The sequence below is a fragment of the Mus musculus genome, chromosome 3, assembly GCF_000001635.26.
Source record: "Mus musculus strain C57BL/6J chromosome 3, GRCm38.p6 C57BL/6J".
NCBI lineage: Eukaryota > Metazoa > Chordata > Mammalia > Rodentia > Muridae > Mus > Mus musculus.
Window position 1 is genome coordinate 100,190,583 of NC_000069.6, and position 17,537 is coordinate 100,208,119.

General features: G+C 40.8%; 1 protein-coding gene across 4 annotated transcripts in view; it reads left to right on the forward strand.

Annotated features, from left to right (window-relative positions):
* Gdap2 (ganglioside-induced differentiation-associated-protein 2) overlaps positions 1-16,407 on the forward strand; it is a 44,609-nt gene extending 28,202 nt beyond the window's left edge. For 2 of the 4 annotated variants that reach the window (NR_104341.1, NM_010269.3), the window contains exons 9-14: positions 304-380; positions 1,045-1,121; positions 3,908-4,047; positions 5,961-6,015; positions 11,392-11,535; positions 15,190-16,407. Coding sequence is in view for 2 of the 4 variants with exons in the window: in NM_010269.3 (NP_034399.1) it covers positions 304-380; positions 1,045-1,121; positions 3,908-4,047; positions 5,961-6,015; positions 11,392-11,535; positions 15,190-15,237 (541 nt within the window). In the remaining 2 variants the exon portion in view is untranslated. The remainder of the gene's footprint in view (positions 1-303; positions 381-1,044; positions 1,122-3,907; positions 4,048-5,960; positions 6,016-11,391; positions 11,536-15,189) is intronic. The other 2 variants (XR_001783651.2, XM_006501001.2) reach the window with 2 other exon arrangements.
* The last annotated feature ends 1,130 nt before the right edge of the window (positions 16,408-17,537 follow it).

Consider the following 17,537-nt stretch of genomic DNA (forward strand, 5'->3'; position numbering starts at 1 on the left):
AGGAAAAATAAGAATATTCTTTAATTATGTTGTTTTGAATACTTGATGTTGTAGCCACTTATCTATATAGTCTTTACTTACAGTGAGAATTTTTTCAAGTCATTGCTATATACACGTCTTCTCATTAATGCACCTCTATCAATGGCTTGCAGTTCTGCATGGGGCAGTGGCCTCTAACTCTTTGTTGTAATGAAGCCTGAGTTCTTTGTGATCAGAAAAAAAAAAACATTAAAAATGGGTTCCATTTGTTAAAAAGTAACTTCCAAATGTTTGCTATAATGATTATATCTTTTATTTATCTAGTTATAATCGCTGGTTATGCCAAGCAAGATCTGAAGACCTGTCTGATATTGCTTCTCTGAAAGCTTTATACCAAACAGGTGAGCTTAATGATCACTTATTCTTGCTAATTAAGGATCTGACTCTGTGCTCTGAGAGACTTGGTTTTCTCTGATTTTCTCTGTAAATACAGTGTTTTGTGCTGACATCAATAGGTTTTGGACATCACAAGGATCTTAGACATACTGTATCAACCTCTAGTGTGTTCTTGTGGTCTCGACAGTGCCTCTTTCACTTTGTTCCTGGGATGCTTTTTCTGTTAGGATGTTTTCTGCATTGTCAGTACAAACTTCAAACCTTACAGCACTCTCCAGTCCCCACTTGCTCCACTGGGTTTTGTTTCAGGCATTTCCTGCTCATTTTCAGTTGAGAACTTTGGTCTCCTGGGTCACTAATATTATTAAAGTTATGTTGAGTTTAAGCAAAGTATTTCTTTAAAAAAAAATAAGAGTATAGGTTATGCTGATTTAAAATCTTTAAACAATGTTGGCCAAGACTCTGGTCAAAATCTCATAAGAAAAAAAAGTATTTTCCTAACAGTCAAAGAAATCGAATGGTATAATTGGAGACGCATGTGCATCTCATTTCTTATTGTTTGAATTCCTTTATGTAGTCAAATACATAAAGTGAGACACATGAAAAGCCCAGGACAAAGCCTGGTCTTGTATTGAGGTTCTTGGCTCCTGACTGCATCATCTCTTGCAGGGGTAGATAACTGTGGCCGCACAGTGATGGTGGTAGTTGGAAGAAACATTCCTGTGACACTGATAGATATGGACAAGGTGAGTCATAAATGCTAGGCTGCAAAGCAGCTGGGTGTAGGAAGTAAGAAGAGTCAGTGTCGGTAACTAGGGTCTCAGCACAGGTGAGATGAATTATGGGTCTGTAGACCAGCAACCCTGAGAAGCCATGTGCGTCATTTCTGGTAAGTTAGGGCTCGTTTGTCCTCTATAGGAAAAACAGACACCAGAGGGCTCCGATTCTACTCCAGAAACACAGCTATTCTGTTTGGGTATGATGTAACTAGCAAGCTTTTGGTTAGAAGTACCCTGCATCCTAAGTATACAGACTTGAGAGCTTCTTTGAAAAAAAAAAGAAAAAATAACACTTAAGTATCTGTTTAAAAAGCATATACCAGAGGTTGCAGTCTATCCAAGATAGCAAGAGAGTATAGTTCATATGGGGCCAGAAAACAGAAGTCGATGATCTTAAAAGAAAAAGATCGTTGAAACTGTTAAGCTAAAGGAAGAAATTGTTCAACCTGACTAGTAATATGTAGAGGCAATTCAAAATGTCGCTTCTCACCCTGAGAATTAGAGAGAACTTGTCAGCAGAGATGAATTGAAACTATAAAAGCTGTGTCCATCGGCCCAGTGATTCCAGTCCTGAGACTTTCTAAGAACATACTCCCAAGAGGCGATGTAGCTGTAAATCCTGTAACTGCTGAGTGTGGAGTCCTCACTGGAGGGACAGCTGAGCCCATGAGCTAAACAGAGCTCCCCAGTCAGCATTCTCGGGGCAGCACCAATTGCTCAGTACATTGTTACAAAAGAAAAGGGCGTAAACAGGGCATGTTCGGGTGCCCGGAACAGGCAGGGGGAGTGGATATGATACACTGACTACATGTATGAAATTACCAAAGAACAGATCAAAGATATTCTATTATAATGTTTATATCAATTCCATTACATCAATTCCATTACAAAATAACTACAGAAAATAAGTTGTGACTGACCCATGTGTATTAGCCATAGTAAACATAGCACAGTTAAAACTGAGAAAGTACCTGCAACATTAGAACTATAATTCCCAGTAGCTGATTATGGTGTACTCACAAATAGAATGTTCTGGGACCCTTAAGAAATATGATTCTAAGATGCTACAGGTATAGCTCAGTACAGTGCTCATGTAGCCTCCATGGGGCCCTGGGTTCAATCTCCAGTATGTGGTAGGAAGACTGGGGTGGGAGTGGGAGGGTTCGAAGTGAGTACAATACAGAGAAGAGATGTGTCAGTAGAAGTAAAAGGTAGAAGGATTTCAAAACTGGTTCCTTGAGCAGTTAAGAGTGGGTATATCTCTTCCAGAGGGCTGGAGTTTGATTTGCAGCACCCACATTGGGTGACCCACAATTGTATACCTCTCTGAGTTATAGAGGACTCTTGATGCCACTTTGTGTGCTCCTATATACATGGTGTACTCATATGTGCACAGATATGCACATACACACACACACATGATTAAAAATACAATTAATCTTTTTCTTAAGAAGGGGGTTTTCCTGTTTTGAGGAGAATTTGTCTTCCACGGGTTTTTCTTATTGACCAGCCCTATAAATAACAATAGAATAACTTAAAGATAGAGAATTTGAAGCCAAAAGGAGTGTCCTAGTTTGCTTAAGTGTAATAGTAAAAAAATGGATAAAAAGAACAAAGAGCTAGTCTGATAAGAGGAACAGTGGGAATATTAGGGATAAACTTATTCACAAAGAGGAAAGACTCATCTGGTAAGAATTATAACTGTATGATTCTGCATGTAGCTCTCTGTGTTCTTGATAGTCTGTGTGACGTGCACTCTTACCATCAGCAGTATGACTTACACCAATAAGAACACATAACCCTGCATTTGATTTTGCTGAGTAGCATTCCAGATAAAATGATATGTCGTTTTGTATTTTAAAAAATGAGACTTATTGTGAGGTTTAAGCATTAACAAAGCGACTGTTCTTAATGTCCTCTGCCTACTGTGCCTGCAGTTTGTCTCTAATCCATGTTAATGCCAAGGACTGTGCTGAGGAGGAATTGGAAAACAGCCTGGTTGATGAATCCCTTCAGTTGGTGTAACTTAGCTCCCCCTTTGCAGTTGTTTACAGCCGAAACCCTGGGTCACATCAGCCCAGTGCTTGGGTTATATTTCTCATTTCGTTTTTAGTGTCTCTCTTAGATTTCTTAAAATAGAATACATCCCTAACCAAACAGGGTCATATTAGATCATCCTCGAGTTCTAGAAGCATTACCCACTGTGTTACCAGCCGCCCACAAAGGCTGCCACTTTGCTCATTCAGATAAGCATTAAAAGTGCTAAGAAAATGAGCTTCTGTGAGAGCATGGAAGGAGTGGCTGCACACATCGTGTGCTCTGTGGCTTGCCCTGAGTCTGTCTGATCAACAACGTAGAGATCTTGATGGAATGCAAACAGAAACTTCAAGAATTAGAGATTTTATTAAAATGAAAAGAAGTACTAAACCTTAATTCTAAATGTTTTGACATCATTGTCCTAGATGGGAGAAACCTGGTAGTTGATCCAAGAGCTCTTCCTGGTATCTGAAGATTTATTTCAGAGGCCAAAGGTTAATTTTCCTCTTTCTTAGAGCATCACAGAAAAGGACTGTGCCACAGCCTTTGAGAGTCACTAAATGCTGGGATTCACTTTCTGAGAGAACTTGTTCTCACCGACCTGCTCTTTCCGACACAACTCCAGGAAGTTGTAGATTAATCTTAGGGGAGGGGCTTCCTGTCTTGACCTCTGTGGCGTGAACTCCTGTGAAAAGGTTCTTTGTTCTTTCTCTCAGGCCCTCTTGTATTTTATCCATGTAATGGATCACATTGCTGTGAAGGAGTATGTGCTGGTGTATTTCCACACACTGACCAGCGACTACAATCACCTGGACTCCGACTTCCTGAAGAAACTCTACGATGTGGTTGACATCAAGTTAGTTCATTTTGGAAATTGTTTAGATAGTTTTTACCTCTATATTTTTAATACTAAGCAGTAGCAGACATTTGTAAATATTTTTGAAAGGATATTTTATGTGACAAAGATTTTTATCATAGGCATTAGAGACTTTAATTATTAGAAGCCCTGGGTTTTGTAGTAAACTAAACTCATTTGTAATCTTCTCACTTTGACCATTTTGAAAGAGGTTTGGTGTCATACCCAGTCTTTGTGTATAAATAATGGAAGTACAGCCTTGGTTGCTATGGTGTGTTAATGTAGTACATATCTGAGTATACTTATAGACATTATTTAACTTGATCCGGTAGCCAGTGAGTCTGTTGGGAGAGATACTAGTAGCAGGTTCAAGGAAACTTACCCCTGTGATTATACATAGAAATAGAAACTGGACATAAACTCACAGGCAAAGGTTTTCATTGGAACAAGAAGAGGAGAGAAGCAAGAGGGAACTCAGGCTGTCCACTGACAGAAAAGAGCAGGCATTTATGCATTTATGGGGCTGGGGGGAATTTGAGGCTGATGAGTCTTGAAGACTGAATCTTTTTACTATTTCTTTCTGTGGTTTAAGTGGACTTTCCCACGTAAGATCGGATCATCTGTCTTTGTCTCTGGAACCATCCTGACTTTAGCCTGTACCTAGAGAAGCTTTCCCTGTGGCAGGGGATGAGGGGCAGACGCAGTCCATACATTGGTAACAAGGTTGACAAGGGAGGAGAGGCACTGCGTATGATAGGCTTTATGGCACTGGAGCCTGTCGTCAGTCCCATTCACTGTCCCTGTGTCTTTTAATGTTTCTATACCAGAAGGTAGAAGAAAAAAGCAGTAGTGGTTATTTATTGCCCAAGGTATCACAATTTTATATACAGAATTTAGATTTAATAGACTACTGACTTGCTGCTAGAAATTTTTCATTAAATTATGTTTCCCTTGCTATAAGGATTTTCTGGGTGATACATTTCCTAAATAAAAAGATTATTCTATCCTCTTGGTTGCTATTTTATTTGTAGCATCACATTATCTTTATTGGTTGGGTTGAAAAACCATTATACAGTTAGGGAACAAAGAAGGTAAATTACCATAAATTTCCATTGCCTTCCACCCACCATCAAATCTCATCTTAATTAGCAATACAATGCTTTCATTAGCTAACAGACACTCATTTAATGTGCTTTAAAGTATTTTATAATGAAGCTGTACTCCATTGTATACCTACTCCTGTTTCTAGCTAGCCCTTCAACTGACACTGCCCTCAGCTAGAATAATTGTCCTGATAGTTCTCTGAAGTCCTTTACAATTGACGTCTTATGACTCACTGGAGATTATTAAACTACTGGACAACAAAGTCTTAAGATGTGCCTCCTAAAACATGCTTGGGGTAGTTGGCTGAGGCCCAGGTCAGGTTCTAGGCGTTTCCTCTTGGTCATCAGGTTATCAGAACAGTGGCTCAGACTAAGTATGAACTACAAAGCTTTCATAGACTTTCCAGATCAGGCAGTAACAGGACTATAACTTTTACTTCCTAACTTTTACTACAATTTTAGTGATTTCAAGGTGACTTAATTATATATATTTGAGTTCAGAGACTCCATCATGGTATAAAAACTAATGTGTAATTTTTTAAAAGTATAATTGGTTTTGTTCTTCCTTGAGGTAGCTCTTTCACAGTAAGAGGCAGCAATTAGTGCTTCGTTTAAAATAGGCAGTTTAAATAATGAAATGTTCATTTAATTATTTGACATTTTACCCCAAAGTCAGTATAATAACTCCTGCTGCTTTAAAGGTATTTTTCTCAGTGTGAATATATTTATATACTCAGGTAAAAGTGTTGATTGTCTGCACTCTTGAGTAGTTCTAATTGTAAATGCTGACTCTTTGTTTGTTTTGATTAGATACAAGAGGAATTTGAAGGCTGTTTATTTCGTTCATCCAACATTCCGTTCAAAGGTACAGTGTTTGTGTTTTCACTAAGTCCCGGACTTACATGTACTGACTGCTCAGGACGCTGTAACTGAGGACTGGTTTACTGTTCTCATTGGCTGACCTGTTGTTCCTGTGTCTGCTGTGTCTGCCTCTGGTATCCTGAACAACTCTGTCAACCACAGCTTCCCAGTCTTTACCTTCTCAGACTTTTTATTCGTTGAGCCATGCTGTTAGCCTAGAATCCACTCTCTGCCCTCTGCTATGGCTAACCCTTACTTGTCTTTCACATCTCAGTTCAATGATCGCTTTCTGTGGGTCTGAGCCCTTGCTGCCTGATCCTATAGCTAGCAGATAGACCCTCCCACATTTTGTCACTTACGGTGTCATAGGTTTGGATCACTGTGATGATTTCATTCTAAGTATACATTTAATTTCCTGCCTTCGTGTGTGAACCTGTGAGGGCTTGAATATAGCTATTTTGCTCACAACTGTTTCTTTAGTACTTGCTCCTTCACCTTTACCTCATCAAGAAATCTAGCCCTTATGTCATACTTCGTGCTTCCTACATCCAGTCATGCCACACCCCACCTGTCCAGCCATGCTAGTAACAGCCTACCGTAACTGATAGCCTCTTACTCTTTCATCATGCCTGCCAATAAAACTCAGATGAGAGAAAGTCTGATTACTATGCAAAGCCTTAATGGGGAAATCATCGCGCTCGCTGGTTTGGAGTCTTTTTTGGACTAGCAGGCTTCAGTGCTGTAGCTCTTCACAGGGGTAAAGTGTCTCAGGTGGTACTTCATTCTCCACAAGCCCCCTCTTACTGGCTTCTCCTCCACAGATTGCCTTGCCTCATCCCTACCAAGAGCATAAGGCATTGATCGGAAAGGAACTCTGCGCCTCCCCTCCCTCTTCACCCTGTCACCTGCCACCTGTGGCTTTCCTTTTCAGTGTCATAGAAACGTGTTCCTTCTTAACCAAAGACAGTTGGTTTCTCTGCCTGTGTTCCAGTTTCCATAGTAGTAATAACAAATAGGATTAACAATTGTTTTAAGTATTTCCTTCATATAGTTTCTTCCTGCATTGTCGTTGCATTATTTAAAGAAATTAGCATCTTTGTCCCACTTGCCTGGATCTAAAGCACCAACTTACTTCCCCCACCTTCCTTCCTTCATTTTTCTCAACATCATGTCCACCCCACCCAGGATAAACGATCACTCTTAAATGTGCTCCGTCTGTCATTTAATACAGTACACTTCCCTGTCTTCATGTTACCTGTCTGGGTTTATTTGAAGCTAACTTTGCCTGGTTTCTTTCCTGCTTGGAGCTGCCCCTTCCCTGTTGCCTTTTGTACAGGCTTCCCTGCTAATCCTTTGAGCCTCAGTGCTCCCGAGTCTCCTGTCCTCACCTTCCATTCTGTACCTTATTTGTCCCCGACTCTACCAACCCTTCAAGACACAAGCAGTGCCTCATGCTGTGGTTGGGGCAGTCGTAAGCCTGACGTTTAGGAGCAGGGTTTCAGGGGACCTAGGTTCTAATCTCTGTTCTATCAGTCTGTTTTGCTGTCTTGGGTAAGTGGTGTTATCCTTTATACTATAGGAGTAATGCCTGCCTCTCAGTGCACTCAGAAAGATGAAGTGAGTTAGCACATCGGAACTTCTTAAAACAGTTCTTAACACAGACGCTCACACAGGCCGGCTAACACTGCCATCACCTTGGAACTGTCTCACATAGGCATCCGTTCAGTGTGGGCTTGCTGCACAGGCTACAGACCAGGGGCCATCGTGCTACGTTGCCATGACCTTTTGGAGTAGGAAAATGAGAAAAAGGTCCATATATAATAACATCCCATAGAAATTTTAGTAAATCAGAGCTATCAGTGGGATGTTTCTAAAAGGGAGATAAAATTAAGAAGTTATAAAACCATCACTGTTCTACCTTCCATTCGGCTCACGTCCTTTCCAAGCCATTCTGCCCAACATGGCATTACATTATTGCTGGTTAACTTACTGTTTCCTCAATAATGCTTACTGGTAGGTAGAATGCAGGCTGGCAAACTTAAGCCTCAGGAGAATATTCGGGTGCAACATGTGAACTGTAAGTTCCTGACTTAAGTTCTATGATCCTGTATTCTTGGCTTTGCATTTTTTTAGTAATTAGGTGGAAAAAAATCTCTAGCATTCACTGAAATACCTGAATTATGTTTTCCAAAAACTGTTAATTTTCTTAAGTTTCTTATCATAGTAGATAATAAATAGCTAAACTGAACCTTAATGTGTATTTTTTGGCTGATGCTATAAACAATTGAAAATTTAAAGCTGAGCCATATAAAACTAAACTGGAGGAGGGGTGTTCTTGGGTCTTCCGAAACAGGGACCATTTAACTGACTTTCCACTTCTGTCTGCTTTGAATAATTTTGGGGGGCTGACACCTGTGGAATATAAAAGGAAGACATGATGAGAGAGACTGGCAGGTTGTGATTTTCTTCTGCAGATGGTATGCTCAAGGTCTGCCTGTGTTTCCCAGTGCTGCCTGCTCCTCCTTTTCCACCAACATCCTACCATGTCAGTGTGGTATAGCTTACTTAAGAGTCCCATCAAACAACTGGATAACAACAGGAACCGTAAAAAATCATACAAATGTAACTTCATTAGGTAGATGGAGAAACTGAGCCCAAGAAATAAGTGGGGCTTACGAAGGAGTAGTGTTAACGTAAGCTACTTGGTCATCCTTTGAGCAAACACTGAGCTCCACCTAGACAGATGCTGGGCAACAGACTACACATATGACATGGTTCTTCATTACGGAGCTCTCAGACTGAGCATCAGCTGATGCAATCCAGGATGTTCATGGATGTTCATGCAGTAGGATGAAGGAACAGATGCAGCTGGACCACTTAGAATGAATGTCCTTTTGCAGCTTTGGGTGGAAGTGAGCCAAGGAAATCTTCAGTTAGGACAACAGTCGGTTAAAGATGTGAGGATAAAGATGTCAGAGCTGAAGCAGGTCATGTAAAAAGATTTAATGTAATTTCCACACAGCATCTTAGTTCCACAAATTTGCAAAACTACTTGCATAGAATAGATATTTCCTTGGGAGCATTCAATATATGTAGCAAGTTTGCCTTAGGTAGTTATTATTAAGTTATTTGTTTGTTTGTTTTAATTTAGCTACTTTTCTAACATCTAAGCCTTCAGAAGAAAGGTTAACACACAGTTACTGTGTCACTGATGGTCCAGTGAAGTTCTTCCTGTAACACAGACACCGATGTGGGGTTAATTCCTATCCATCATCTCTTTATAGCTACTAAAGTTTACCAGCTATGACTGTGATGAGTTTTCAAACTGGTAACTAGAAATTTTTCCTAATGTAGTTTATACAAGTTTGTTTCAAGAAAGGGTATGTGATAGCATATGTTTAAACACATTGATTTTGATATGTAATTCCTTCACTGTTCAAACTTCTTGATTCTAACTTGGCATAGTGTCTCTTCTCTCCTATCAACCCCTCCCAGTAAACTTAAAAACCAGGGGGAAGGAGAATCCAGGTAGTAATATAGAATTTGGAGGCTGTGGATTAGCCATCAGTCACATGGCAGACATAAATAGTGGCCCAGGCTACAAAGGCCATCATTTGCTTGAACACAACTGTATACTTCACTCTAGGATTGGCTCTGAGGAACCAGAGAGACTGCAGAAATATATGTAACTGAGAGGTACTAGGAAGCTCTCAGGTCTCTGCAAGTGAGATTTAAACAGGAGAACAGAAGAATTCACAGAAGGGACAGCTTAGAGCAGTACGGGAGATAACCCTGTCCCAACTTCAAAGCTAGAATAGGATTTACGTAGTGATAACCTAGTGTTGTCTGTTACATGTTTTAGCTTACAAGTAAGTGTGAAGCAAGTATGTCATGAGGAGCTTAGGAGGTGTCAGAGGTTGGGAAGAGGTGCTGAGGACTGTGCGAGCGTATCAAAGAGAAGTTGATAAAAGTGATGCATGAGTGCAAGTACCCAACGCCTGGGGGCTTCCCAGGACTTGAATACTGCTTTGGATATATTCTGAAGTCCACTAAAAGCCCACGTGCATCTGCTAGCACCTTTTGGAAATGGGGATAGCAACATCACACCTACCTCATTGGACTGTTGCCTAACGTGTTGATAAGAATTCAGATAGGTAAACAATACAGAAGTTGTAGCTATTACCCACCTTGGTATCAAAAATACCACTAGCTACCAGAAATTTTGTTTTTTCCACTCTAACACACCCTTGCATAGTATTTTGTTAAGTGACTTAAACATAGGTGAGATAATAGTGGCTGTCTGCCTTAAAACAGTCAAAGCATATAACTAAAGCTGGTGGCTTTCATTCGCATACATGTCTATAATGCACTTATACTGTCTTCAGTCCCCATCATTTCTCTTAGTCTTCCTGTCCCATCCCCACGGTCTCTCTTCTTCCCAGGAAGCCACCTTCTATCCTAATGTCCTTTTTTCCCCTTCTATATACGGATTCTACAAATGTCAGAAAACAAGTAATGGTGAATTTTCTGTCTGGCTTATTTTCCTTACATCATAATCTCCATTTTCATCCATTTTCTGTAATTGGCATAATCTCATTCTTCTTGATAGCCAAAGAAAAAGTCCATTGTATATGTATAGACACACGCACTACTTAGACTGACTTCAACAGAATCCATATGGCAGTTATCAAGTGAAAATATCTTAGTTTCGAATTATTGGAAACAAATAAAAACAACTTTACAGTCTGTTAAGCTACTGTACCAAAGCATTCATTAGTGTGTCGAGTAATGCAGAAGCCTTTTTTCCAGACAGATATTTCCGTCATATTCTTCTCCCCTCCCAGATCACCCACCTGCCCAACCTTGCGCTCCTGCCTTCCTCCTTCATTCCCTCCCTCCCTCCCCCTCTGACATAAAAATTAAAGCAGGTGACAATCAAACAAAAATAACAAAACAAGAAGTGCACAAAGCTGTGGAGTCCATTTTGTGTTGGCCAGTTGCTCCTGGCATGGGGCCTGCGCTGGAGTGCCAGGCACCCAGTGACCTCCATTTCCCCTTCCCCAGCAGGTATGAACCGCACACAGCTCAGTCAGCAGTCAGAAGCACGCGTTGTCAGCATGCTGTACACGTAGGCGTCTATCACATGCTCTGTGAAACAGCCTCCTCTTAGAGCCCCGATGATGACACTGTTCTTTCTTTTTTATAAATGTTCCTTGTAATCTATGAAACTATTGTGCAACTCACTAATGAACTGCAAACTGCACTTTGTACAGTTTCAAATATTTTGAAATTACAGTTTTAACTAGCACAAAATTTCAAAATTGTTTCTATTCTTAATGATGGCTATTGGCTTAAATTATTTTTCTCTCCTATTAATCAGGTCTCAACATGGTTTTTCACCACCTTTTCTGTCTCAGGACTGAAGGACAAGATCCACCACGTAGACAGCCTGCAGCAGCTCTTCTCTGCCATATCACCAGAGCAGATAGACTTTCCTCCTTTTGTCCTTGAATATGACGCGAGGGTAAGTGCCTGTCCTCCTTTGCCTGGTGTAGTATGCAGGTGTGCCGCAGCAGCAGGTGTGAGCATATGGGTGTGTCACGGAGCGGCAGGTGTGAGCTTGTGTGTTTCATGCTACATGCCTACCATGAAGGCTGCTTCACAGAGCTTTTGTCTCATTACATGCAGATACACTCCCGTGTGTTCAGTATGCTGAGACAGCGTATGTGTCACACAACAGTCCCTGTGAGCATCTGTCTGTAAGCGTGCTGCAGAGCAACAGCCATGAGCTTTGGGATAATCATTTAGCATGTTCACCCAATAACCTTAGGAAACATCCTTGTCCCAGGAGGGTTTTCCCAAAATCAACACTTTAGCAAAAAAAAAAAAAAAAAAAAGAATTTCCCAGTCATGAATTTAGAACTGGTCCTTAGTCATGTGGACAGTTTTTGTCACATGGAAGACATTTCTTAAGATTGGAGGCTTCATAGCTATGTGAACAGCCAGACTGGCTGGTGTCCATTTGCAGCATTGTCATTAAGTCGGTAGCCTCTTCCCTGTTACAAGTCCCATTTTCTTAAGGCTTTAAGAATGTTTTTAATGTATCTCCCATGTTAGTGGTGTTATTCACAGGTATATTCATAGATCTGTTCTGAAGCATTAATCTCATGACTTCTCTTGAACATCACTGCAGTTCTTTTTTACTGTGTGTATTCACAGTGTCACATATATATATTTTAGTTGAGACTCTTTGCCAGAAGTTAACCAAGCACCTTGTCTAACTGCTGCTGATTCCATACCTTTGGCCATGACATACTGAGCTTTAAGTATTCTCCCCTAATTATTGTACATTTCCCTCTAAGGTTTCTCCAACTTCAGTGATGACGTCTGTTCCCCTATGTGGAAAGCAAAGTATTTACTGTGTCCTAATAGCTAATAAAATTCCACATTTGGCTGTTGTGCAGAAAGGATTTGGAGCAGCTGGATCATAGAACAAAGGTTATGCAGTGTATGGGATGGGAGAAAGCGCCATCCATCTGAATTTACTTGACTATGCTGAAGTAAGAACCAACCCCCTTATTTGCCTTTGAACTACACGTGCCATGCTTGAATTAATAGCAGGAAATGTAACAGGCACAAAAGAACATTTGATACCCAGAATTTGAATGACATTTCAAAGCTAATATCTAAATATATCATTTTTCTCTACAAATACAGAAAGATTACTCCACCAGACTCGCTTGCTTTTGCCTAAGTGTTTTTAGGTTTCTGTTGTTTTGAATATCAAAAAAACACATTGACAGGATCAGTAAAAAGAAAGTATAACTTCTAAACTAACCATTGACTCCTTAAACCATCTCTCTCTACCTATGGTAGAGTTTCCTAGGATGCAGATAGAATACTCTCTGTCTGTGAAGACAGGGACAGGAATAAAAGTGAGGAGTGGGGGATGAGGGGACGGTGTTTGGAGACAGGCAGAGAGCTTGTCATGACATACAGCCACTGTGCGTGCTGCATACATGACAGTCAGTAGAGTAGGGAGTGTTCTGCAAAGGAGCTGCCATTACCTCCAGTGCAGAGACCAGTGTGGAGAGAGCGAGAACATGATGAAGAGAGAGGCAAGTCTACAGAAAGGCTTCAGCCTCAGCTGAGACACCAGAGAGCAGCCATGTTGCTGAGGGGGGCTAGGCTTTGAAGATAGGAGCTGTGATCTTTGGAGACTAAGTAGCTATGGGAGATGAAGCAGAAAGCAATTGTTGTGATGGCTGGTGTTTCCATTGCCCCAGAGAAGCAATGCGATGTGAGGGAAAGTCTTGAGGAACTTGGAAACTCAGGTCATACGTTTGTGACACAGTAGTTTATGGGATGTGTAACTGAGATACCAGGAGGTGGTTGAATACTGATTTGTAATGAAAATGATACAGTAGTACAAAGGTGGCATACTTTATCATGCTTAGTTGTGTCTCACACTGGATTGCACAAAATAGGTCCTTTATTTGGTAAAGGGCTGAATTGGTGTTGATTTGTATCACATTTCAGTGGACTTGAAAAACAGTTTCTAAGACTTGTCATTTAGAAAGCCAACAGTTTCTTTGAAAAGTAGTTGAAAGATAATTTTTATCTAGATGGTAATAATACCAAGGCAACCTCCAGAGAAGAGCAAGTCAGCACTCTTACAAATAAACCCCGAGTATGCCATCTGACTGCTGAGGATTCGATAAATTGCTATGATTGTTTCCAGAAATAGAGAAGCTAGGCGATGGCTCAGCAGTCTCCTGTTGAGTGTGAAGTGCATATAGGAAGCTCTGTTTCATGCCACTGCATATCCGACATGTGCCTCTTAGTTTGCCACAAAAATCATTGCAAAGATGAAACTCTTTAGAAAGAGAACATAGGATAGTAAGAGGGCCCTTGCAGTGCTGAGGGTTTTCCTCTGGTGTTCAGAATAGATTTCTCTTTGGGAATATGTTTCTCAGGGCATTCATTCCTGCATATTAAAAATACAAAACTGACTGCTTAGATAACAGGTATAATAGACATGCTAAAATACAAAATGTGTATTTCCCCAAGTATCCAGAAATGTAGCCAATTCTGAGATTTGTTTCTATTTCTTTTTCCCCCAATGCCTGGTCAGATTTGTTTATTACCAGAAAGTCTCCTTAGGCGTCCCTTTGAGTCCCTGGTTATGACACCAGGATCTGCTCTTGCTCAGAGCGTGTGCTCAGAAAAACAGTAGAGCTTCCGCTCATTTCGACTCTGATAATGTTAAATTGCCCACTAGGCTAACGCCCAGGTCTCGTCAGTGTTCCCTGTGACTGTAAGGTAAATGCCATGGAGGAGGCTACTTCCTGCTTCTCCCTCCTCGCTCCAGCCGTTGTCTTATGTTGATTGTAAGCACTTTCAGTTTGTGGTTTACTGAAATCCAAGTTCTTTATTTACTAAAGAAATATTTTTCCTAAAAATGAGATTCCAGTCTTAGACCTCATAAATCTTATCTGGGATCCTCCTGTCATAAGTTAACTGCTTTGTTTTTATCACCATTACCCAAAGTGGGGGCCAAAGAATTTCTCCTTATACCAGTTTTGTTGCTTTCTCCATTTGACATTAAGTTTCTGGCATTTGCTTCTCCATCTTGACGTGGAGCTAAATGGCCTGAGAACTGTAATTGTTACAAGTCTTGCCACTTGGGTGTGTCATGAAGATGCCAAACAGTGACAGCTACTAAGTCCTTGAGAAGCCATTTTTTTTGTTCCATAATTAACCTACAAATCAGCAATCGGAAGGTGACGCCATCTAACGAGAGTCCAGTGCCAAGACAGCGGTGAGGTACTTTAGTTGAACTATATAATCTTTGTGCCCTTCATTTTCCTTGTCAGTAAGATGAGAATGTGAGAACTTAAAGGGGTGGTGAAGACAAGGAGCTGTAACTAGTCCAGCACCCCGCACCCCGAGTGTTGAATAGGTGGCATTGTTATTAGGGTACATTGCCATTCTTGCGGCTTCTACCTTACACTGGCTCTGACACGCTCCATTGGAACAGGTGACTGAGGTCTGCTCCACGCTGCATGCACGCCAGCCATTTCCAATGCACTTTTCCATTTATTACAAGCCCCTTTCTTTGGCACATGCTGTTAATTTGTGTTGTTACCTAATGTTCTCCTATTTTTTCTCTACACAGGAAAATGGGCCTTATTTTGCATCTTATCCTCCATCACCAGATTTGTGACCTGCGCCTTCCCAGTGCTTCTCGGTCACAGGATTCCATTTAACCACAACTCGCCACCTATCGGAGTGATGTTCATTTTTGCTGTACAGATCCAGAGAGCTTTTGTCCCCACCTCTCTGGTATTTTTTTATTGACTATATATTTTCTGGCACATAAACAATCTAAAACTGGTAGGCCATTCTGAACTGCATACATTTTAAATTTGTATATTTGTATCAAATGGAAATGCTCATTTTTAGAGCATTAATAGAAACTGGGGATCAACTTTTGAGTGTCTCCAGTTTCCTAAAGGACACTGGACTCTGTCACACAGGCCACCAACGTTGCTCACATCATCTCTTACAGTGCACGCTTCCGGACTCTGTTACATAGGCCGCCACCATTGTTCATAGCATCTCTTAAACAGTGCACGCTCTCTCTGTGTATTTAAGTGTTTCTCAAAATATATAGAACCAATGTATGCTAAACGGATGCATTGTTCCCTCAGATCCTGGCTTTAATACCATTTACATTTTATACAGACGATCTGATTATAATATAGAATTGCCCATGACCAAGAATATTGAAATGTGTATGATCAAAACTGTAAAAACCTTCAACAACATAGAATTGGCAGATTGTTGGCCCAAGCTACAGCTGAGCTGTGCGTGCTTCTTGGGTTGTCTACTTTGTTCCTATTGACACTGCTCTGATCTCAGTGTGGAGAGCATGAGACTGTACCTTCAACTGTCTTCTTTAATCATGTGACTCGTGACTCGTCTCTTTACCAAAAGAATGTTTGTGCTCCCAGCACTCCTAAGTAAAGACCATTTCCCAGGACTCCATCCCTGACCACATTGCTGTCTTCTCAGAGTCATCAATGATTGTGTTGGTTCAGTATCACTTGAGTCGCCTACATCAGTATGTTGGGAGTATGTAACAGTGCACAAATCCAAGGACCAGAAAATTCACTTTTCACAAAACATTTGCCATTCAGGCTCTGTGTGTGCCTTAGTGAGTGAAATTTAGAATTATACAACCTACCTCAGAGGTAACATAAAGATAGGATTTAGAAAGAACCTGGCTTTTCCAGGATGCAGAGGATTGAGGGAAGTGGGGTGCGTGCGGTAGAGTGTCTTCATTCAGTTCTCAATGGGTTAATGGGAATAAATATATGTAAAGGAATTCTATAAGGTGTTCTATGGTCTTTAGCACCTTTTGAATGACTGAGTGGTGTTTGGGGGTGGGTCACAAAAAACAAATCCCACCCAGACCCTCTGACCATTTCCTGCTTTGTACAGATTTTCTTTTGGCTCTCCTACAATGCTGCCATTTAACAAGAGACATCTGTTACTCGTTTTAAAGATTTCTTCTTGAATTAAGGTCAAAGCATTATTGTTTCCATGTGGCTGTCTTTATAGGCTTCTTGGTGCCCACACCCACCCACCTCCATCCCCTTCACTGTATCATGCATGTTTGCAGTTGAGAGAAGAAAAAGTAAGAACTGAAAGAGATGGTAAAGCAGGGCCCTAGCAGGATCCTGCCAGCCCTCCCAGGGTCCCAGTCTGCTGCCCAAGCACTCTTCAGGAGAGGGAAGGAAGCGTGCCTCTCTTCACCTTTAAGAGGGTGCCCTCCCAGTGATCATTTTATGTTGCTTCGTATAAACAAGAAGTGGTTCACATTTCTTGGATAGGTGTCCTTGTTAGATATCAAAGCCACTGCTAGTTCTGTCTCCCTACATGGGAAGGACTGCCTGATATGTTCTAGGTCATCGAGACAACCAGTCAGATATGAGGTGTAAACTTGCTTTCATGACTCCTTTAACCGTCTCATCCTTAGATAGAGTGTCTGGTATTTTAAGTTCCTCCCATACAGCAGTTAGCGTGTCGTTTGATCTGAGGCACTGCTTACTAGAAGCAGCAATAGCACCTGCTCCACTAATGCTGGACTTAGCTACCGAGAACTGACATCTGGCCTAAACCATTGCCGCTCTGTATAATAGAAACTGTAAGTTACCTTGCTATTTGAACAGAAGAAATTTTATATGAACAATGTCTGTATTTTTTCAGACAGACTCACATTCAGGCTGGCCCTAGACTTGTGACCCTCTGTCTCAATCTCTAGAGTGCTAGGATTATAAATATATGCTGTGATACCCAGATCTCTGCAAGTTGCAATTTATTGTATGCAATATTTTTCAATGAATGTTCTTTTTTTATACCTGTAAGAATCTCTATTTGCTTATGTTCTAGCCTAATTAACACAATTGGAGTGGAAAGGTGGTAAAAGACTATTTAGCAATGTATGTAAGGATGACTAAA